This window comes from Trachypithecus francoisi, unplaced genomic scaffold (assembly GCF_009764315.1).
Source record: "Trachypithecus francoisi isolate TF-2019V2 unplaced genomic scaffold, Tfra_2.0 Lachesis_group20, whole genome shotgun sequence".
Taxonomy (NCBI): domain Eukaryota; kingdom Metazoa; phylum Chordata; class Mammalia; order Primates; family Cercopithecidae; genus Trachypithecus; species Trachypithecus francoisi.
In genome coordinates this window covers 52,871,137-52,894,415 of record NW_022681466.1, presented here as the reverse complement: position 1 = coordinate 52,894,415, position 23,279 = coordinate 52,871,137, and the positions used below count along the sequence as shown (strand labels likewise).

The following is a 23,279-nucleotide window of genomic DNA, read 5'->3' as shown; positions in this document are numbered from 1 at the left end:
GGATGGTCTTGATCTCCTGACCTCGTGATTCGCCCACCTCAGCCTCCCAAAGTACCAGGATTACAGGCATGAGCCACCACGCCCAGCTGACCCCGACTTTTAAACAGTGAAGACTGACCCCCTCAGACTGCTGAATCAGTATGTCGCCTGCTGGCTGGTCCATTTTGGTAGCTTGAAGTAATGTGAGTTTCAACTGTTATTTTATTTCATCCTGCCTTTGTTATTTGTTAATGGATGGGGAAAATGAAAAAGTACAAGTATTAGTGCTAGTGATAACTCAGCCTCATACAGTTAATAAAATACAAAAAAGATGAGAAGCATGAGGCATACCCAAGTGGCAAATCTTTAACAAGCTACTTACGTAAGAGAACACATTTGAAATACCGTGTTGAAAACTGTCCCTAAATGGAGAGTGAAACAAGGAGTTCCACAAAAACCGTAATGCTATACGTCCCTGGCTATGAGACTCCCTGTACAGACATGTAAATCCACCGCTGTAGTTCTGCAGATAGGATTTCTGGATACATTTCAATGAAATAACATCTTATTTTATAGTTTGGGGGCCAGCTTGTTCATCTCTGTACCCAGGTGCACTGAGGGCCTCATGGAGGAGTGACAGTCACAGGGCAGCCTTCATCCACGGCCTACCCCGCCTCACCACTGCCTTCTGCTTCACATCCTCATGACCTGGGACCCAGCTGTCATCTCCTGCTGGATGTCCCTGGCTTCAGATCTGATCAGCCATCCCCAAGCCACTGTAAGAGCACCTGGGGTTGATCTCTGCCTCCAGCTTTGACCTGGCCAAGCCAGCGCTGCCTAACGCAAAAGCCTCACCTTGCTCACGCCCCTCCTGCCGTCGGGAGTCAGAGCGAGAAAACCATCGGGGGCCCTGCAACGCCGCCTGCCTCTCAATGGCAGTGGCCCGCACCATGGGATGAATTCCTCTGTGCCTGGAAGGCCCCCTTCCCTGCCCTGCATGTAGTGGCACGCTCCCACAGCTCTCAGGTCTGTCTCAACTATGAGGACTCATCTGTGCGTCTGTCTCCCCTAGGGGTCTGCAAGTCCCTCGAGGTTAGGACTGTGTAGATGAACCCCTAAGGCCACAGCTTACAGCTGATGCTCTGGAAAGGCTGCTGGGAGCAGGGGGAGGATCTGGCCCCAGGCTATTACCTCCTTCTCCAGCAGAGAGGTCAGCTCGTGTGTGGAGAGCCGGTCACCCCCATCTTCAGAAGACAGGTGGACAGGAGCGATGGGCACCTGCTTCTCTTCCCGGAGAGGCGTGGTCTCCACCTGATGCCACCGCTGCTCTATCTCCACATGGACGTTATGCGTCTTGAGGTCACTCACAGGCAGCCCTGGGCTCCGGTCCACCTCCATGCGCAGGGCTGCATCCTCAGTTCCTGGTCCGTCTGTGGCGTCGAGCATCCCAAAGCGCTTGCGGCGCTCCTCCCGCCTCCGTGCACGCTCCCGCTCCAGCTCCCCAGGCTCCGCCTCAGGGCGCAAGGGCTCATGGGTGTCAGTGGGCCCTGCGCCACCCACCCGCTCCTGAGCCAGGGCCTGCTGGATGGGACGGAACTCAGCCCAGTCAAAGGTCTTGGAGCGGCCCTCTCGCCTCCGCTCCCGTGCGCGGCTCCTCTTCTGCTCAGGGTCCGGCTCCCCCAGCTCTGCCTCTTGCTTCTCAGTAGGCCTTGGGCATGTCTCAAAAGAGGAGCTGCTCTTGTTTTTTTCCTCTGGCAACGAGCTGTGGAGCAGGAGGATGAACATAAGACTGTCAGGGGCGACTCTGACAGTGTGGCCTGCCAGGCAGAAGCTGGCAATGCTGAGCCACGACCCAGCCCCTGTGGGCACCACATCCTTTTCTATCCTAATCCCTGAAGAGGTGCTGTGAGGGGCTCACTGGGGTGGCCCCTTTGCCAGGGTATGGAACCAGGGGAGTCCCAGGACTCCCACAGCCTCACAGGCAGGACGGGCCAGCCCTGCCTTGCTCAGGGCCAAGAACTGCATCAGGCTGCACCTGGGCACAGCCACTGTACTTGCCTGGTAAGGCCTGGCCTCTGTGCATCCCTGGACTGGACAATGGTGACAAAATGAGGGAAAACTAGCACTTCTCTAGAAGGGCTTACCTTTTAATAAGCAGGTAATGAGCAGTTTTTTTTTTTTTTTTTTTTTTTTTTTGAGATGGAGTTTCACTCTTATTGCCCAGGCTGGAGTGCAGTGGCATGATCTAGGCTCACCACAACCTCTGCCTCCTGGGTTCAAGCGATTCTCCTGCCTCAGCCTCCCGAGTAGCTGGGACTTCAGGCATGCGCCACCATGCCTGGCTAATTTTATATTTTTAGTAGAAACGGGGTTTCTCCATGTTGGCCAGGCTGGTCTCAAACTCCCAATCTCAGGTGATCCACCCGCCTTGGCTTCCCAAAGTGTTGGGATTACAGGCATGAGCCACTGTGCCCAGCCTAAACCTATGTTTTAAAAGCCCAATCCAGCTGCTGGTTACCCGCCACCTTGAGGAGGCAAGCACCAGCCAGCAACGGGACATAAGCTGCACACATCGTGCTCATGGCACCGCTACCTGCGCTGCAGTAAGTGGAGTGAAGCCAGGTCTGCCTAAGGAATCCACCATGCCTAGTCCCCATCTGCTAGAAGCAGAGATTCCTGGGGAGGCCTTGTCTGCAGCAGCGGAGGAACAGGGACATTGCCAATGGCAATTTGTCAAGGAGGCTGGGAGTGTCTGAGACAGAGGTTTGTAGACTCTAGGGATAGGCCCCCAGAGACTGCCAGCTGGTCCGAGGCTGAATGAGTGGCCCTTAATCTCACCCAGGCCCTCAGAAGGCAGTTGCAAGCCCACCTCGGAACAGTGAGGGCCCAAGGAGGAGCTCCAGGGAGCACATGTGTTTCAATCAGGTCCAAAAGGAAAGGAATCTTTAAAGAGAGAACCAACGAAAAGAGGAAATGGCTGCCATCACCACCTGAAGCAAGGGTCACCTGTCCAGGCAGCAATCGGGTGAGAGGCAAAGTGCTTCGGAGCAGGGGGATCTGCAGGTGTCCACTGTAAGAGCACGCTAACATCTGGAGGAAAATGACACAGGGCAGATCTCTGGCCATGGAGAGTGTCAGGATGACACACAGGGCAGGGTGTGCACGGAGGCCCCCAGCCGGGCCCTGACAGCCGCCAAAGTCACAGCCACACCAGAACTGGCCGCACTCCCCAGGAGAAACCTCCCCACAAGGCTCCTCCAGCACTAAAGGCAGGAAGTGCCCTGCAACTTCCCCACTCCCACACTTCAAGAAGGCGACGAGAGCAGGATGAGGACAGCAGCTTCTGAAACTGTAGTTTCTGTTTTCATGCCTCCTTGTGATTTTGCCTGGCAGCACTAAAAAACTCACATTTTTCCTCAAATAATAAAAGCCTACACAGAGGAAGAATAAATGCTGAAAACAAACTGGTAGAGGGTGAGCACTCTACCAGACTACACAGATATGCTAGATTATGAAGTAATTATTAGGAGGCCAACTGCCAGGTCAGCTTTCATAGAAGAGCAAAACCCTTGTCTCCTCATTCATTTCCCTGGGCCCAAAGCCCCTGCATGCAGGGAAGCAGGCACTCAAGTGTGGAGGCACCTCTCCTGAGCCGTGTGCAGGCACAGGCATGTGCACAGGTGCATTCCTGACACCTGCCCTGGGATATCCCAAAGTTGACTTCTTCCAGCCAGGATGGCCCATCTATAGCACTGAGCCCAGGCCTGGCGAGGAAGAGGGGCAGCAGAGGACCTCAGGCCAGCCACCCACATGCACGCCCACCACTCCCCGTCCTGGACCCCTGTGATAAGCTCTGTTTGCTGCCAACAGCCTGGGCAAAGAAGCTGGGGCCTTTCTCACTTTGCTCTGGGGGCTTCCTAAAGGTGCTTGGAAAAGAGTGCTTAGCTTGCCAAGCTTGGGTGTCTGCTCCTGACGGGAGAACCATGGAGGCAGTAGCTGAGGCCACCACAGGATGCGGCCCCTGGCGGGCCGGGGAGAGCCTGTGGCAGCCCTGGGTGCCTCCTGCTGGCTGTGCATGCAGAGGACTTGTCCCTAACCAACAAGCCAGCTCTCTGAACAGGATCCTGAGAGACAGAGGGCAACCTGTCCTGGCCACGGCCTCTTGGCCTTACTAGACAGTGTTTGTTTAATAAATGAAGTCATGAACAAATGACAGACACAGAAAAGAGGACTAAAAAGAAAATAATCAATTTAGGTGTTCTTTTCTTCTTATGCAAAGAAGTATGGAATCGGCAGGAAGGAGGCAAAGGTTTGGATACAGAATGTGCCTTTAGGCCGGCCACGGTGGCTCATGCCTGTAATTCCAGCACTTTGGGAGGCCGAGGCGAGTGGATCACCTGAGGTCACAAGTTCAAGACCAGCCTGGCCAACATGATGAAATTCTGTCTCTACTAAAAACACAAAACTTAGCGGGGCATGGTGGTGGGCGCCCATAATCCCAGCTACTTGGGAGGCTGAGTCAGGAGAATTGCTTGAACTCAGGAGGTGGAGGTTGCAGTGAGCCGAGATCACGTTACTGCACTCCAGACTGCGCGACAGAACAAGACTCCATCTCAAAAAAAAAGAATGTGTTTTTAGGTCAAAGCTTCCAAGGACAGCCCCTGCTGCGACACTGCCATACCCAAGCAGCCTAACCCACAGCACAAGAAATACATCTGAGATGTAATCTACATCACATGATCTGAGAAATGGCACCACAGGTGCTCAGATGCATGGAGGCTCTGAAGCCTTGAGGTGGGGACAGCAGAGTTCTGGTCCTCAAAGGACCAGCCCCTACACTGGAATCTTCCCTGCTTTTTTTTTGGATATGTCTGAGTCTTCTGATTCTCCACTTTCTTTTAAAATGAGAGCTAGGTCTTTAACCTTCAGGGCAGGAGGAAGAAAGCCCAAAGCAAAATCTGAGGCGCATGAACCACAGAATGCTAACATAAGAGAGGGTTTTTCAACTTGGCTGCACAGAAATCAAATAGACGTAGGAGTGAGGTGAGAAGAAGGCCAAAGCAAAGAAGCGCTGGGTGGCCTATGGATGCTGCCCACGGGGCCATCCTCATGCCAGCAGAGCTCAAGGCCTGAGAGCACTGACTGTGGGGCTCAGGCTGGTCTGGCCAGGTGCCTGCTGACACAGATGGAAGATTCTCCACCAAAGCCTTGCTCTAATGACTAGCATACACACTACCCGCAAGACGAAAACATCTGGGCTTAAAAGAGGAAAAGAACCAGAAATGTTTGCTCTGATGTGCTTGGGGCAGGAACCTGAGCAACAGAAGGACACAGGAAGGAAGGAGCAGCAGACTGGGATGCACTGAGCTCAGGTCTCAGACTTCAGACCTGAGTCTGATACTGCCCTGGCGGGAGTGGCACCCACAGGATGCACAAGGGGCTACCTGGCATCTTCACCATCCTACCTCGTCACATCCGGGGCAGTGGTCGGGTGCACGTGTTTCATGATGGTCTGGATCCAGTTCCGCCGAATCCCAGACGTCATGGCCGACAGCGTAAACTCGCCCTCCTTTGTCTACAGAGAAAAGATGAGGCACGATCAGTGACTGTCCCCTAGGGTACCTGCTGCCCTCCATCTCCAAAGAAGCTTCCTGCACTGGGTACAAAGTCCCACAGGGAGAAAGCCTGTGACTGGGTGACCCTTCTAGGAGCACCACATGTGCCCACTACTGGGACAAGAGGGAGGTGGAGAGCAGGAGACGGCAAAGCCATGGGAGGGACATGCATCTGTGGCAATGGTAAATCCGGTATCTTCTCTCAGTAAGGTCAGCTCACAGTTTCTGAGCACCCACTACACACCAGCAGCCTGCCCATTCAGACAGAGGAGGATGCTGCACCCCTCTCTCTCTTCTTTTTTTTTTTTGGAGACATAGTCTTGCTCTGTCACCCAGGCTGGAGTGCAGTGGCGCGATCTCAGCTCACTGCAAGCTCCGCCTCCTGGGTTCACGCCATTCTCCTGCCTCAGCCTCCCAAGTACTGGGACTACAGGTGCCCACCACCACGCCCAGATAATTTTTTGTATTTTTAGTGGAGCCAGGATGGTCTCGATCTCCTGACCTTGTGATCCACCCGCCTCAGCCTCCCAAAGTGCTGGGATTACAGGCATGAGCCACCGCGCCCAGCCACTGCACCCCTCTTTAAAGAGTTCCCAGACTTGGGAGAAGGGCAGAATCAGCAAGTGCTGAGCAGCGGTGGAGGTGGGGAATGGGGAAGGGCGTGCTTCTTGGGTGTGGGGAGTGGCGCCTGCAGTCTGAACCCACACAGGCACATGGCATGATGGGGCCCGGAGAATGGTTAAGAACAAGGGGTATCAGGGTCTTGTTGGTGACACTGAGAAAAGGCAGGGATACCTGCTGGGTGGTTACTGCAGCTGTCCAACTGATGAGAATTAAGGTAATGGCAGGTGATAGGGCAGCTCAGAAGTAACAAAAGGGGTATGGACAGTGGACGGTGTCTGGCTGGCTGGGTTGGGGAGCACCTAGGATAAGCCCTAGACTCCTGCTTGGATGAGGTGGAGTTTAGGGCTTGTCCTAGGTGCTTGTCCAAGGCAGCAGGGGAGGAGCCTGTTTTGGGTGGGGAACGGGGCAGCAGGTAGGACAAAGAAGCAAAGAGCACATGGCTCTGGGACATGACTGCTGTGCCCCTAAGCAGACCTGCCTGGGTACCTTCGGAAAGGGGAGGGCCAGTGGCCTGCATGGAGCTGGAGGCCTGCTTCTGCACCTACAGGCACCTGCCCAATAGAAGCGAGGGCTGCAGCCCTTAACTGAGAGCTGCTCACAAGCAGACTCAGCAACCAGGTCAGTAGTGAAGCTGACGGCAGGATGCAATCATAAGGATGGTTTTCAGATGGGCACTAGTGGCCTGGTCAGAAATCAAAACAGGAGATCACGCGCTGGCCTGATGTGCCACAAAGCACAGCTGGGAGGGACCTGACCTACCCCTCCACATGCCCGATCAAGACATCGCCACTGCTCAGCTCGGTCCTCCTTCATCAGTTCTCACGTCCACAGGAGCTGAATTGGGGGCCCCACCTTCTCCACCCCCAGGTGCGGGCGTTGCTGGAGTTTGGCCTCAGTGCTCCATACAGAGCTGTTTTCTCCAGCTGAATTTTCTTTCCCAGCGGCTACCTAATGTTCTCTGAGAGCCCATCATGCCTCAAATGGATCACAGCCGGAATTCCAGGGGATCCCCCGCCTGCTTTTGTGACGTCAGCTCTTCTGCTGGCTTCTAAGCGGGCAGGGCCTTGCCATTCTCTGGGTCCTGGCCCTGCCCTCAACTCTTACTCCCAGGTGCCACTCCTACCTTTCTTGCCCAGCCTTACTGTGCCAGCCTGTCTGGCTCCTTTCTAATGGACCTGCATGTCCTGCCAGACGTGTATCACGAACGCACAACTGTCTGGCATCTTCTAACACCCTTCAGTGCTCTCCACAAAACTGGACCAGTGCCAACCTGACCCTCCACCCAGCACTCTAGCCCCAGACTGGCTCTGTGCTCTCTGTGCCACCAGGTCTGGAGTCCAGTCTGGGACATGTTTTCAAACTCAGCCCTCTTGCTGAGCCTTGAGGGATTCTCCTCCAGGAAGCCTCCCCCAGGAAGCCTTCTCCACACTGGAAGGACCTCCTCATTCCTTAGAACTCTCAGTAGTTGGGGTTCACAGAAAGTCATCAGGATAAGCCCTACCAGGGTGAAGTGAGGAGGGGTTGATCAGTGGGTGAGATTGGCTGGTGCCCTCATTTGTCACTAGGAGAGTGGGGTGAGTTCTCAGACTTCAGGTGTGCCCTGCCTGGAGGAAGCTGCTCATGAAGATGTGAGGTGGATGGCAGGAGAGGAGGCTCACCAGGCACTATGCCTGACTACCCCTCCCACAGGGGCTGAGGACAGAGGAGCCTCGAAACTTGAGCAGTTCAGGCCACTAAGAGCAGGCAACTCACACCTCGCCCTGGTGCCAGGCTGTCAGTGCAGCCTCCAACTGTGACTCAGCTCCTCTCGCAGATGCCGGCATGCAGGAAGCCACAGCCAGCAGCCCAGTGGGCTGGCAGCCAGGATTTTCTTAGTAAATGAACACACTGGCCTTTGGGTCTACTTCAGTCTCCCCTAAGTTGGGTCAATCTGAGTCAGCCCCAAATACTGGATCAACTCTCAAAACAGCAATACAATTGAGTTTCTGGGCCCCAAAATGTGAAGGTATGACCCTGCTACAGGTGATCCCACCAGAGTCCAGCCTTCTGTGAGAAACCAAGTCCCAGGGCCAGGGTGCAGCCCCACGGGGGCAACTCTCTACTCATCACACTCTCCACCCATCTTAAAGCTCTTGCAAGTGATGAACTAACTTTACCCAAAGAGAGGCCTGGCTTCTGTCCTGGCTCCTGGGAGGGAACTTCCAAACCTTGGAATTTCCTAGATGACTAGAGTCTTTATTACTCATGGTGGTCCCCTGGGACCCCACCTAACACTTCATGCTGACAAGACAACTCAGGGTGGAGGATGGCCTGGCCAGAAGCAGGAAATCAGAGGAAACCCATTAAATCAGAAGGTTGGGGTTTGCACCATGTGAAAGTAGCCGACCATGGCGGGAAGGGCTTTAGGTGGAGTTCAACCATGAGGACAATAACTCCATCAACCACAGCAGCTACATAGCCTCCTAAAGCTCAACACCAGGGCTCAGGTGGGCTTCCTGGCAACACTCTGCATGCTGCCCCACATCAGGGCTAAGAGGACACTGTGTCCCCAAGGGTGCAGAAACTTTTGGCATCTGTGACTCCCCCAGTCCCAGATTCTACTCCACATGGCTCTCCTTTGGCTGGTTCTGACTTGTATACTTTTTCTATGGTAAAACTCATTGTAAAGATACTATTTTCCTGAATTCTGTGAGTCATTCTAGTGAATTTTCAAAACTGAAGGTGGTTCTGGAAACCTCCAGACTCACAACTGGTGTCAGAAGTGGCGGCAGGACTGGGCACAGTGATTCATGCCTATAATCCCAGCACTTTGAGAAGCCAACGCAAGTGGATCGCTGGAGCCCAGTGGTTCAAAACCACCCTGGGCAACATGGTGAAACCCTGTCTCTCCAAAAAACAAATAATAATAATAATAATTAGCTGGGCATGGTGGCATGCACCTGTAGTCCCAGTTACTCTGGAGGCTGAGGTAGGAGGATCGTTTGAGTCTAGGATTTTGAGGCTGCAGTGAGCCGTGAGTGTGCCACTAGACTCTAGCCTGGACAGCAGAGTGAGACCCTGTCTTGGGGGAAAAAAAAAAGCAATGGGGGCAGATGTGGCAGTCCGGAAGATTGTGCCCTTAACCTGGAGTCTGGCTGACTGCAGGCAGCCGCCCTTAATCCACAGAGTTTTGAAGAAACAGCCAGTGAGAACCATTTTGTCCAATCAATAAGATTTTTTTTTTTTTTTTTTTTTTTTGAGAACCAGGCAATGCCTTGCTCATCTGAGTAACTCACAAGATTTTGGGAAAAAACAGCCTTGTAAGTAAATGAATGAACAAACAGATGAATAAGTGAGTAAAAAACCGACGTAAATAATTGACTAACACTTTCATTCTTATTCCCCATATCCCACATCCTTCCAACTGCCCCAACTCTAGCATTATAAAAAACAAAAGAAAAAAAGGACCTTCAGAAACAAAAAATCTTTAAGCAGTCTTCAGAAAAAAGATACTAACATCTAATGTACTGTTCAGAGCATGAATTGGGGAAGAGGGTCAGGTGCCACAGGACACAGGTGTCAAGGGTAGTGGGAAAGACTAAATGCTGACCACACACACTGCATCAGGCCTGTCCAGAAATGCTCCCAGCCCAGACATCAGGCACTCTGACACGTGTCCCTGCCTGTCAAGCCTGTGGCCCCACTTCCATCCCTGGGCTCACATGGATCTGGAAGCCATAGTTTCTCTGAACTGGATACTCTGTGACATCGTAACATGTAGACAAGTCAATTTCCCCATCCAAGTCGGCTGCCTGCAGAGAGAAATGAGAATGTCTTGAGATTTTTAGGAAGCAGAATCAAGGCCTAGGTGAGCAAATTTCCATAAGTGATTTCCTGCACTGAGTTTATTTTTAATAGTATACACACTGACAAGTGAGGATACTGTCTATCCTACTACTGTATGACCCAGGCCCCTCCCTGGGTGCAACCACACCACCATTTGTCTCTGTATCCAGCTGAAGATAGTCCACGCCAGTGGTCCTCAAACATGCTGCTGTTGAAATCCTTTCACACTCTTAAAAACTGGGGACCCTAGAAGAGTTTCTGTTATGTGGATTTCATCTATTGATGGTATTTACCATGTTAGAAATTAAAATATATATAAAATACATATTTTATATATTTAATGTATTTAATATATTTTAATGTATTTTTTTATATCCTCCGGACTGCCACATCTGCTCCCATTTCTATTTTTTTTCCTCCAAGACAGGGTCTCACTCTGCTGTCCAGGCTGGAGTGTAGTGGCATACTCATGGCTCACTGCAGCCTCGAAATCCTAGACTCAAATGTATATATTTAATATATTTAAATATATAAAAAATGTATTTAAGTACATATGAAAAAATATATTAATAGAAATGAAAAATTCAAATATATTTGTTCATTTGAGAATAAAATAAACTCATTTTAAAGTAAAAATTTGATTAAATAATCAGTGATAAGAGTCACACGGCTTTGAATTTTTGCAAATCTCTCTAACATCTGTCTTCAGAAAGGACTCTTATTTCTTCATTCCATCTGTTCAATACAGGAAGGTTTTTTTTTTTTGAGATGGGGTCTTGCTCTGTCACTCAGGCTGAAGTGCAGTGACATGATTTCGGCTCACTGCAACCTCTGCCTCCTGGGTTCAAGTGATTCTCTTGCCTCAGTCTCCCAAGTAGCTGGGACTACAGATGACCACTACCACACCTGGCTCATTTTTGTATTTTTAGTAGAGACAGGGTTTCACCATGTTGGCTAGGCTGGTCTCAAACTCCTGAACTCAGGTGATGCGCCTGCCTCGGCCTCCAAAGTGCTGGGATTACATGCGTGAGCCACTGTAAGAAGGTGAAGGAACAGCAGAAGTTACTAATTTTATGAAGCCTCAATCTTTAAATGCCCTTCACCAGACAATAAAGGAAGTATTTTAATAGCTTTTTCAAGTAGTTGTGGCTGTTCTTTGACAAATAGTAGGCTCTTAAAGGTTAACTGCAAAGTGGTATCTGAATTCATGCCAATGAACTCTCTGTTCTGTGTTACATTAAAACCCACGCATGCTTTTCTTTTTTCTTTTTTTTTTTTTTTTTTTTGAGACGGAGTCTCGCTCTGTCGCCCAGGCTGGAGTGCAGTGGCCGGATCTCAGCTCACTGCAAGCTCCGCCTCCCGGGTTCACGCCATTCTCCTGCCTCAGCCTCCGGAGTAGCTGGGACTACAGGCGCCCGCCACCGCGCCCGGCTAGTTTTTTGTATTTTTTTAGTAGAGACGGGGTTTCACCGTATTAGCCAGGATGGTCTCGATCTCCTGACCTCGTGATCCGCCCGTCTCGGCCTCCCAAAGTGCTGGGATTACAGGCTTGAGCCACCGCGCCCGGCCAAAACCCACGCATGCTTTTGTAACATGTGGTATTGGTCACACGGAAAATATTAAGTTATGCATAGCTTCCAATTGTCTACACATTTCATTATGCAAGATCAAAATATCGCCTTTGCTAATACCACCACCTATTTCATCAGGAGAGTGTAAGTAAAGGGAAGTTCATGATGGTGAATACAAATTTTCCCAAGTTCTAATTTTTGGTTAGAAGCTCAAATTATATCACCAGCAACAAACTCTGTCAGTTGTTTTCCTTAAAGGAATGAGCTAACTTGGGTCATTTTCATGAAAATATATGCCAAACACACAAAATGAATGACTACAGTTTTGCCTACCAGTTGTTTTTCAAGTAAACATGGTGTTCCACAAAGAAGCTGCTAGTTCAGCTGGCAACTCAAACAATCACGAGTCCTTTCCACGAGAAAGCCTGCATACTCTGGTATGCAGCCAGGTGATGCTTACTTCCCATTTCAAATCAGAATATTGAAAAGATGGGCATTTAAAGATTGCGGCTTCATAAAATCAGTAACTTCTGCTGCTCCTTCAAGGACCTTTATTTATTTTAAAACCATTATTTATTTAAAATGTATGGCAGTGAAGAATCCAGTGACCACTGGTCCAGCCTGTTGTTGCAGCTGGGGCTGTGGCAAGTACTAGTGGCTTTACTTCCCGCTGCTTTTGCACCATCAGTGCAGATGGCCACATATAAAAAAAAGTCAATGATATCCTAATATTATAAATTATTTTAACCATCACTGCTCTCCTGAAAGGGCCTCAGGGACCCCCAGAGGTCTACAGATCACACTCGGAAGTGTTCTTCTGTGCACACACAACCAAACACTTACACAGGCTCCTTACTTCCCCAACGCTGGACACCACCAGAGGCCCACCGCCCACACTCTCCTACCCCTACTTCTTATCACTACCGCCTTTTCCCCTTCAGTCTGTAAAGACTGGCTCAGAGTATTTAATACATACTCTAGCCCTTAATGATGGGTATTTAGGCTCTTTCCAATCATCTGGCTATTACAAACGTGTGGGAATGACTAACCTGAAACACAGACGTTTTTCCATATGTGTGAGTATATCTGAGGGATTCCTGGAGTGGAACTACTGGGGAAAAGGCGAGAGAGACTTGCCAAACTGTTTAGAAGAGGTTATTTTTATTTGTAGGTGAAGCCTCTTCTAGTTGGTCTTTGACCACAGAATCAGGACTGTCAAGGGGCCCAACAAAGCTCATCTATCATATCCTGTCTTTGTCCAGAAGGCAGGGCACAAAACGTAGTTCAATTCTTCCAACTCCATTTACCATGAAATCTCTTCGTGGAAAAAACAAAATTTTTCATCCTCAGTTTTCAAATTTCAGTGTTTTTCAAAGAACAGAGAAAACAAAAGCTGCCCGAATCCACTGCACTGGGCGTTTAATTCAGGGCCTTGATGAAGCCCAGCATCACAGCCAGGAAAATGATCACAAGGATAAAGGCTGGTATTGTGCTCACCTTCCCACCAGGTCAGGACTGGGAAACCCAAGAGGGCAACATGGATACACCTTCGGCAAGGGACCACCACCAAAGGGCGTCGTCCTCAGAAGTGGGGACATTAGCCCAAGGGGAAGCAGATCTACTAGCCCCAGATGCCGCCTGGACCCCTCCAGCTGTCTCCATAGCAGAAGCAAAGCCCAGACACTCACCTCCTCAGCCACCGAATCCCTGTAGTATCTCAGGCTTTGATCGGCCAGGACAAACCAGTGTTTCTTCCACTAAGGGGGAAGAAAAGAAAAATGACTCGATTACCAACTCCTATAACAGCACACCTGCCACACCATGGCGATGCGCAGCCAGAGCCTGTGGGACCCACCCAGAGCACAGGGAAAGCAGGGGACAGGCTGGCGCCTCCTTGACGGCACACAGAGGACTCCGCTGGGACTGCAGGCAGCCATGCGCTCACTCCCTCAGAATGCTCACTAAGCTGCGACCCTCCAGTGAAGAGGCAGCACAGATAGCTGAGCAGGCCTTGGCTGTGGACTCTACGACCAGTGGTGTGGCTGGTGGCCAGGCCGTGAGGTCCTCAATAACTACAGAGGCTGCAGACAACAGGCTGGGCCCAACAGAACAGAAAGGTGGCTGTGAAATGGCATCTCCACCTGCAGGTGGCAACCCGCAAGCCATGGCCATGTGGCCCCCTAACCAGCAGGGGTAACTAACCAGCTAGAGACCAAGTCTTCACTGTGAGCAGTAAGGAGGGGAACTTGAGTCTTCATGCCAGGCCAAGGGCATTTGATATGGAGGAGAAAGAAAGAGGATGTCTTGGGATAGCAGCTCAGGAAGCAGGAAGGGAGTGCAGATGGGCTGGGCATCAGGGCCTCTTAGGTAAGGACCCAGCAGACTTCTCTTCATGCCTCCTTGGGAGGCCTGGCCTTCCAGCCCATGGCACAGGGTCAAGGTGGGCTGGCAGGTCCAGCCTCAGATGGCTCTTCCTGCTTGAGTCTGATGGCAAGAATATACCATGTTTGCTCCTTCCAGGGCTAACACTGCCACTGCAGCTGAGGGGTCTCGGGCATGAGAGTCCTGCAGTGCTAGGCTACTGTCTACTTGGCTGGCTTGCATGGAAACACAAGCCAATCTCACAGCCAGAGACTTTCTTTGCCTCTGGGGAAGCCAGGTCTCTGAAGAACTTTTAGGAAAGATTACCAGGTGGGGGCTAGTGTTACAAGGCATCCCTAAGGCCTGAGGCCAAGATTCCCTTGCCGTCAGCAGACAGGCCTACCGAGTGCCCCTCCAGAGCACCTCCGACTGCAGAAATGAAGGCTGCGTGCCTGCACTTCTAGGAGCAGATGGGAGTCTCAGCCACAGCCCTGGTCCATGAGACAAGGGGCATGGAGGAGGAAGGCATGGAGCCAGCACTCACAGACTGGCTGGGGACAAAGCCAGCTCACCCTCACCCTGCCCGCAGACCTGTCAGGGGCCACGGCAACCCTGCACACTCACCTGGCCGTCCTCATACTGCTTAGTCAGCCAGCCTTTCTTGAAATTCAGCAGGTCGGGCTGAGAAAAGGAGAAAAAAGAACAGCTCAGAGGAAACTCCTCTAGTGTCATGAGTGTCTGATGGGGCCAGTATTTCTGTCCAGATGAGGCGGGTACCAGGAAAGGGGTTTCTCCACCTGCCAGACAAGCCTGTGCAGCCCCCTCACCCTGGTGGGTGCTGCCTGCAACCCGCCTTCTGCAGGCGCGCGCGACCTTGAGGAAGGAGATGCTGGGCTTGGCAGGCTGGCAGGAGAGAAGGTATGGTCTCATTGCCCTGTGAGCGGTGTGGGCTCCGGCCTGTACAGGGCCCACTGCACAGGGCCTATCTGGGGGGCAGAAAACAAGCCCAGATGGAGTTACAGAACATTTTATTTGAAGGGAAACATCTGCAGGGAAGGCTGAAAGGAGAATTGATTCAAAAGTTCTTGCAGAAGCCACAGGAAGCCTGGGAAACAGAGACGTGCGGTGTTGAGGAAGCAGCAGCTGCAGCCCCGCTGAGACCCTCAGGCCATTTCTCCACCAGGAACAGGCTTGACCTGTATTCCCCACAAGAAGCAGGATGGCAGACAGGGGGACAGCGCCCAGGCACAGGGCTTTGTCCTTCCTCCACCTGTGCCACCTAGACACACCTGGGCCCTGAGGAACAGCCTGAGAGAGCACTGCCACCTACAGCCCACCTGGCTGGCCCCACAGAGACATGGGTCACTCCACCTCTGGTCCCAGGTGCTCTCTTTTCTACAGCCACCTGAGCAGAAACCAGCTTTGGTGTCTTTTTGTATTATTCCAAGGAGTGACAGTGAGAATAGGCAAGAATTGTCACGACAACTACCAGGACAAAGCGTTCTGGGAGCCTCTGCTCAGAACCCTGTCTCTGAGGAGTGAGGGAGGAACCACAGTTGGCTGCTGCCTAGGTCTGGCTAAGGCTGACCCAGATAGATAAGAAGTCCCTCTACAGAGCCCTGTTTCAACCCCAACGTCCTGCTAAGCTGTGCAACTGTCCTTGCCGCCAGAGTCAGCTGAGGCACCCAATCAAACTCAACACTATGAAATTAGGACACCCTACCCCAAGTGACCCTTAAATAGGGAGGTCCTCTCCTGCATGTTTGTAGTTGCTACTGTGGCACAAAACCTGAGACGTGGGACTGCCACCTGCCCCTCTCTGACAGCCTGCTTAACGTGAAGATCTTTCTTTTTTTTGAGATGGAGCCTGGCTCTGTTGTCAGGCTGGAGTGCAGTGGCGTGATCTCGGCTCACTTCAACCTCCGCCTCCCAGGTTCAAGCGATTCTCCTGCCTCAGTCTCTCGAATAGCTGGGACTACAGGCACACGACACCATGCCCAGCTAATTTTTGTATTTTTAGTGGAGACAGGGTTACACCACGTTGGCCAGGGTGGTCTCGATCTCCTGACCTTGTGATCTGACTCCCTTGGCCTCCCAAAGTGCTAGGATTACAGGCGTGAGCCACCGCGCTTGGCCTAGCTTGCAGATCTTTAACAAAAACTTGTAACCTCCGTATCATGGTTGTGCCATTGAAGTCAAGCCTGCAATCTGACCCCAATGGCAAGGCCTATGCAGGTGGGTTCCCTGCTGGTGCTTTCTGCTGGGGACAGGAACTCCCAGATAAGTTAACAGAGAAATAAGGGGTTTTGTTTGAGACACCTGAAGCAAAACCCTGACTGAAGGAGAAACCCAAACCTTACTCCTCTTCACACTCCATGCTACACATCAATCTGTGGTTGGGAGCCCCCAACTCCTGGGGCAGGCAGCAAGGAGACAAGAGGCAGTGAGCAGGCTCCAGGCTCCCCTGGAGGCTGAAGACAGAACGGGGAGGAGCTGGGTCAGCATGCTGAGCTGGCCTTGCTCCTGTACCCTGACCACTCCTTCCACACCTCTGCTGTCACAGCTCTGAGGCCCATGGAGGACCCGGTGCAAGGTCTGCTCTTCCACTTGAGGCATGACGCAGAGAACGAGACAAGCTCCAGTCAGACGTAGCCTCTGCCTCCGAAGTGCCACGAAAAGCAATGCCCAACGCCAGAGGAGCAGAGGGTCCCCACTGCAGCCCTGCCTCCTAGAGTCGGGAGTCTGCCTGGCCAAGGTGGCCTCCTCCGCAGGGCCTCCTCCCAGAGCTCAGGATGCCATGGAGCTCTTGGTTCTGCTGGGACCAGAAAAGGGAAGAAACAGAATCTGCGTTCGACGGCCTGTGGGTTGGTGGGTGGGGGTGCTCACGGACACGAGGGCCTGTGCACAGAGGGACAGCTGGCGTGGACGCATAGACAGAAACAGACAGTGCCTCAGAGTGACAGAAGCAGAGGAGCACGGCCTCCGGAGGACACGGCGCCTGGGCTCACCGTCACGGAGGGCTCCGTGGACCTCCTGTCCAGTGACTTGGCTCTTCGGTGTGGAGACAGGGGGGAAGCCGAGGCGTCTGGGAGAGGAGCTGGGGGGGCTTCATTGGTGAAGTCCTGTGGCAGAGAGCAGCCGCCAGTCAGCGCAGCCCAGGGCAACACGGGCAGGTGAGGGACGAGCTGGTGCCGTCCACCCCTCCAAGAGCCGCCAGGGCCTTGCTCCTGGCGAGGGGCAGTGATCTGCCTAGCCCCCACAGCAAGTCTGCGGCAGCGCCAGGCCAGGACCCGGGTCCTGAGATGTCCTCGTTGATTGAGCAGCCTTTTCTTTTGGATTCCCAGTCACTGTCACTTTCCTGGCCCCACCCCATCCCCCGGCTTCTCTGAGCCACAGAAGGAAGAGCCCTGGGCTCTGTGGCGGCAGGTGGCAAGCCATGGGCCAGGCAGTGGGCACTAGGCACCTTGTGAACAAGAGAGAAGCCAGGAGAAGATGAGCTTGGAGTTGGCCGGCTACAAAAGCAGCAGGCGGGTGCCCAGAAGGATTTCAGAAGCCGAGTCTACCTTGGGCTGAGTGGAGAAACGAGGGGTGCAGCTGTACTGAAAGAAAGAGTTAGAAAGGTACGACATTCAGCCTTGTTGCTGGGCTGCCTCAGAGAGGAAGAGAGTGATCCTAATTAAATCTGGGATCTAAAATGTGTGAGAATATCCTTCAGCAGAGATGGAGAAGGCTCTGCTATGAAGCTGCAGGAGACAGGCCTGCCCTCGAGAAGGTCAATGCAGAGGAGGCAGTCGGAGAGCAGAAGCCTGGCAGGAGCACAACCCAGGCCTGTGTGGAGGGGACTCGGCGCATGGGGTACATGCTGACCCGCCCCCGAGCCACCCCTGAGGTGCTGCCTGGCCCCAGGAACTCACCCGCTTCCTAGGGAACGCCCTCTTCTCGCTGCGGCCCTGGCGTGTGTCGCTGGATGGCGAGGGCCCCACTGCATTGGTCTCCATGTGCTCTGCCTTCTCAATGTCCAAGGCCTCAAACTTTTCAATCACCTGGGACCTCCTGCAAGAGAAGACACGAGGCCCTGAGGTGGCGGTGAGGTGGCAGTGAGCCGACTCCTCCCATGCCCGGCCAGGCCTGGGACTGATTTCGCTCAGGCTTGCACAGCACTGAGGTTGTCTAGACACGTGCTCAGCCAACCCCAGCTCCGCCTGCGCCCCTCCACGGCCTTCCCTCCCACCAGGCCTGCGCTTGCCCCTGCCCTCCGCCCCCGCGCTGGAGGCCCCGCAGGCTCTGTGGTGTTGACCCACTCAGCATTCACACAGCTTGGCACCCAGCAGCCTCTCCTGAGCCACAGACATGATCAAAAGGCAACCACCACCGTGGAGGGCGGCCTCCATTCTCATTGCATCCCTCATGATCACAGTGCAGCCCCCACCCCAAAATTTAGCAAGAAAGAGGCCCAGGAATTAACATTGTTTCTGCCAACAGTAAAAGGAATCAAAGACCAAATTGAAACAAAAACAAAGCAGGCTGATTTCATGTGAGAGGGCTGGCGGCCTCCTCAGGCTGTCTACGGCCGGAGACGGAGCTGAGATGGGGGCGAAGCGGGTGGAGGAGGCGCAGCGCCACCCAGCGGCACAGCAGGAGAGCGCAGAGGCAAGACCTGAAAGAAAACAAGGCTGGGAAATGAATACACAGAAAAGCACTGCTTTTTCAAATCAAATAATGGTGAACCAAAATTATACAAAGAATTAAAGAGGCAAAAACCCAACGTAATCACTGAAGAGGGAGAGAGACCATGATTGTCCTCCAACAGCAAGAAGTCACCCTGGTGGAGTCAGAGGTGGGGGACATGCCAGCTGAGGCTCAGCTCACGGCACTGGGCCTGTTCTCCCAGGGACACCTAAGTTATCTGGCGGGGAGGGTGTCACTAGTGCTCTGGACAAGACGATAAGAACCCAGAGGAAGTGGGTGAAGGGCTTCCAAGCCTGAAAGCCTAATTATCTCCACAAGGAAGAGAGGAAACTAGATCAATTCCTGAGACCCCACCTCCCCCAAGAGGCCAGGTGCTTCTCAGGGAGGGCGAGGGAAAACCAGCCGCCTAAGATGTCTTCACCTCGGAGAGAGGAGGGCCCAGGGCTGGACTCTGAGGGCCCCGGGCTCTGCTTCCTCCCTGTGCTTAGACACCAAGTGTCTTCCTCAGCTCTGCTTCCTCCCTGTGCTTGGACACAAAGTGTCCTCCTCAGGAAAGAAGCTTGTGCCAGGCCAGCCTGCCAGAACCGGCAGCAGAGGCAGGCGCTGGGGTAGGGGAGCAGGAGAGGCCACGGCATTGTGAGAGCAGGAAGCTAAGGAAGCTGCTGGAGTTCCCGGGTACCCAGGGAAAGCTTGGTAAGTGCAGGCCAGGCGTCCACCACACTTGAGCCATTGTGGTGGGATCTTGGTGAGATTCAAGGCTCACCAACAGGCTTCAGTGCCGCCACTTCCAGGATGAGGGCTCCTCTGCCCAACACTGGGGCCTAGAAAGCCCCAGGAAAGCAGTGACGAGCTGCTGGGCTTGAACCCCATGCAAATCGCATGCCGTGGTATTGTGGGGATCCAGACAGAGGAGTCATGGTGGAGAAGAGGAAAGGCACTTGCTACAGTTGCACTGCATGGGGGCCTGGGGAGATCCTGTAAGACCACAGGCTCAGGCACCAGCTGCCTTGATCTACTGGGCGAGGCGGAAAGTTATTACTTGGTGCCCTCGAAGCACTGCAGGTGAGACAGCAAGCACCTTACTGGTCAGCAGAGAAAACGAGGCCTGCACCCTGCAGCTCCAGGGTTCCCAGGACACTATGTGCTGTGCTGAGGGTAGGGGGTTAGGGCTGCATGGGGAGCTGGCCTTGCTGCCAGTTACCAACAGGCCAACCAGGACCACAGCCTCCCCCACTCAGCAGCCAGAGGTGACTATCCAAGAAACACTCTGGAAGTCTGAGGAACAGATACATTGAAGCCCAGAGCCAGTCAGGTTCAGATAGGCCTGCCTAGATGACTGTGGCTTGTCAAAAAACCAACCCCATAGTCCCAGCAGTCTGGCTCCTGGGCACACCTGTTGTGGCTGCCATTCCAGGCAGGTGTGGCCAATCTCTTGCCAATTTGGAGATTCTGCTCTAATCAACCAGGGGACAGGAATCCAACCAAGCACAGGGTGGGCTACTAGGGATCTAGTGAGCAGGCCTTGGAAAGCGACAGCAGCCAATCAGATGTCACCAGGGTCAGGAGAAAGGGATGCTGCAGGATTAGTATGCAGAACTGGCGGAGGAGGGTGGGGCCAGCACCAGGTGAAAACCCATCTGTGTGGCAGTGCATGCAGAGTACAAAGCCCCCGAGACTGCACCTGTCCCAGGCGACAGGAGACAAGAACGAGTTCAAAAGGAGTCTCTCCGAGAAGAAGCCAAGCCAAGCAGGTGTGCTGAATGCTAATTCTGTGGTCTGGCACTAAACCAGGACGTGGCCGATCCTGCTCTGGAGCCACCACGACACACAGCCTGCTTGCCAGCCAGCATGAAGCCTCCCCTGCCCACCCACTGGCCTCCTCCTCTCTCTAGCAAAACCCTTTACTTATATATTTTCTTAATTGCTTAAAAGAGCACCCTTGGCATCAGTCCTGGGTCACAGGATGGGAGGAGGGACTTCCCGGCTAAGGCCCCACTGGGATCTGCAGAAGACACCTACTCCCGAGCCTCAGTTTTCACGTCTATAACTGGGGGTGGTAGTAACAGGTCCTCATCAGGCTACTATGAAATGTTAAGGCAGCCAAGTGCTTAGCAGAGCACCCCAGGGCACTAGGCAGGGGCTGGCAACCACTTGGTTGACCTTCCTTTCCCTAGGAAGTCAACGTGTCATTTTCCTCTCAAGAGCAGCATCTCTGGGAGATACTTCCTTATCCTGGAGACTAACCTGCAGGCTCACGGGTCTTTTTCATCTGGGACATTTGGAAGAGTGGGTGGGCTGTCAGCAATGGTGGGTGTTCGGAAGAAAAGGGGCAGAAGGTAAAAAACATTTCCCTCCACCTGCCCTTTGAGGCACGGGAGCCCATGGCTGCCTTCACCTGTCCCTTCCAGCAGTGTCTCTAACTCTGAGCTCGAGGTTGTGATTGGGGAAGGGAGGACACTCTGAGAAGACTTCCAGAACTATGGTTTGAACCTCTTTTCTGGACAGTGAACCTTGGGAACCTAATGAAAACTACGGGTTTTCTTCCCAGAAGAGTGCCTAACCTTAACCCTCTTCTGGGAAGAATACTGTGAAAATGTTTTATTGAGAGGGCAGGTCATCATGGACCTCCAGAAGTCTATCCATAAACCAGGTGGAGGAACCCTGCTATCAAAGCAAAGCCTCAGTTTATAGATGCAGGGGTGCAAGCCTGATTGAAGGCGTGCTTGGGCACTTGGGTCTGGATCTGGGCTTCGAGGCCTCAGATGGCATCCAGCTCTTTCCCTAGTTCTCCAGGAAACTCTGGAGAAGAAGGGCAGGGCAGGGCATGGGCCCGCCTCTTCTTAGGCAGCAGTTAAGTTCTGCACCTATGCCCCTTGGTCCCTGCCCTAGGTCCGGATGTCCAAACTCTGTCTCTCTCCAGCCAATCAAAGTCTTAAGAGGGCAAAAAGCAATGCTCCCCTGGAGGGCAAAGGCAATGCTATTGGGTGCTCGGCTGCTTCACAGGTTGCCTCAGGCTTCCTGGGTGAGCAGGAAGCTCCCCACGGAGCATGTCCTTGAGAGATGAATCAGTGCTGCCCCCATCTTCCTGGGCACAACTGTCTGCCTCTGAACCTCTCTCAATGCCCTTTGCCCACCCTGGGACCGACAGGGTGAGGAGCGCCTCTGTCACCACATGTAGCTCTAGGGTCTCCCTGCCTCCACGCCACTTCTGAGAACAGAAATGGCCCAGGAGGATAATATCCAGCCCTACAAGAACCAGGCAGCTGAGAACCCACCAGGGAACCTTAAGGCCCCAGTCCTAGGAGGCACAGATGTGAAAACTGCTATTCTTGGCCTTGACCTCTGATGGTCAGAAATTCTGCCTTTGGCTACAAGAGCTGAGTTCTGGGCCCAGAGGGAAAATCCCCCTATGCTCTGAACAGAAAGCACGCTCCCCCCACAAGGGAGGCTTGGGGACTGTACGTGAGAGAAACAGTGTGAGTGTGTGTGCGTGGGTGGAAGTGCATGTGTGTGGGCCTGGGTGTTCAGCCCTCCAACCTGCTCCTTACCTCCGCTCGTTGCCAAACAGACGGGCCACCTCCTCCCTGCCAGGGCTCCGGGCCCGAGTTCTACGCTCCAGCCGCCTTCTCTCCACCTGGAAGGCTTCTCGGTGGCTGATCCTGATGGCCTTAGGGACGTCGGCCAGGGTGGCATATTGCCTGCTGGCTTTAAAGGCAAAGGTGCTCCCCAGTCTCTCTGTCCCCCGCCCCCTAGTGCTGCCAGAGTCCACGTAGGCAGGTGGCTGGCTGGCCACATCCAGGGAGCCGAGGGAGATGCTGCAGACCATTCGGTGGGGGAGTCGAGGACCTGGGGAAGGAAGAGGACCACCGAGCTCCCGGGAGGGCGACTCGGGGCAACTGTACCTGTGGTTGGGGGTGCTGGGGCTGGGAGGGGAGAGCGGCGGGGGCAGCTGCTGCTCCTCGGCCTTCAAGTCCTGTTTGGTCTTCTCCAGGGAGAAGTAGCCGCTCTCCACCCGGACTTTGCGGCCACAGTCCATGCGGTCGCTACTCATGGCGCTTTCCTCTGGAAGACAGTGGGAGGGAGGGGACGCACTCAGCCTGATGGCAGCTTTGCTTTGAGGACTTTTTTTTAAAAGTCCATGTAGGATCCAAGCAGGGGCCTTCCCTACTTTCCATCTCTAACATCCAGCACAGCCCACTCAAGGGCACAGTCAGATGGAAAGAACCATGGATGGGAATGAAATATTCCGTGCATGCTTTTTTCTCTCATCCATCTCTCCCCTGCAGCTGGCTGCCTCTCAGCCAGACTGGCAGGCAGGCCCTGCACTTTCGGTCTGGGGGCTTGGCTGGAAGAGGAAAACTGTACCTCAGGACACAAGACAACCACCACCAACTGCTTCTTACCAACATCAAGGGGGAAGCTGACAGTCAACAACCCTTCAGTCTTTTTTTTTTTTTTTTTTTTTTTTTTGAGACGGAATCTCGCTCTGTCGCCAGACTGGAGTGCAGTGGTGCGATCTCGGCTCACTGTAACCTCTGCCTCCTGGGCTCAAGTGATTCTCCTGCCTCAGCCTCCCAAGTAGCTAAGACTACAAGCATGCACCACCACGCCTGGC

The 23,279-nt window shown here is 53.3% G+C and overlaps 1 protein-coding gene across 1 annotated transcript in view; it reads right to left on the bottom strand.

The window, feature by feature from the left end:
* Nucleotides 1-23,279, bottom strand: part of MPRIP (myosin phosphatase Rho interacting protein) — a 146,446-nt gene that overhangs the window by 26,243 nt on the left and 96,924 nt on the right. The window contains 8 exon segments of the mRNA XM_033184326.1: nt 1,171-1,741; nt 5,445-5,554; nt 9,920-10,009; nt 13,303-13,371; nt 14,600-14,656; nt 16,984-17,097; nt 17,890-18,028; nt 22,213-22,726. Of these exon segments, the coding sequence (XP_033040217.1) occupies nt 1,171-1,741; nt 5,445-5,554; nt 9,920-10,009; nt 13,303-13,371; nt 14,600-14,656; nt 16,984-17,097; nt 17,890-18,028; nt 22,213-22,726 (1,664 nt within the window).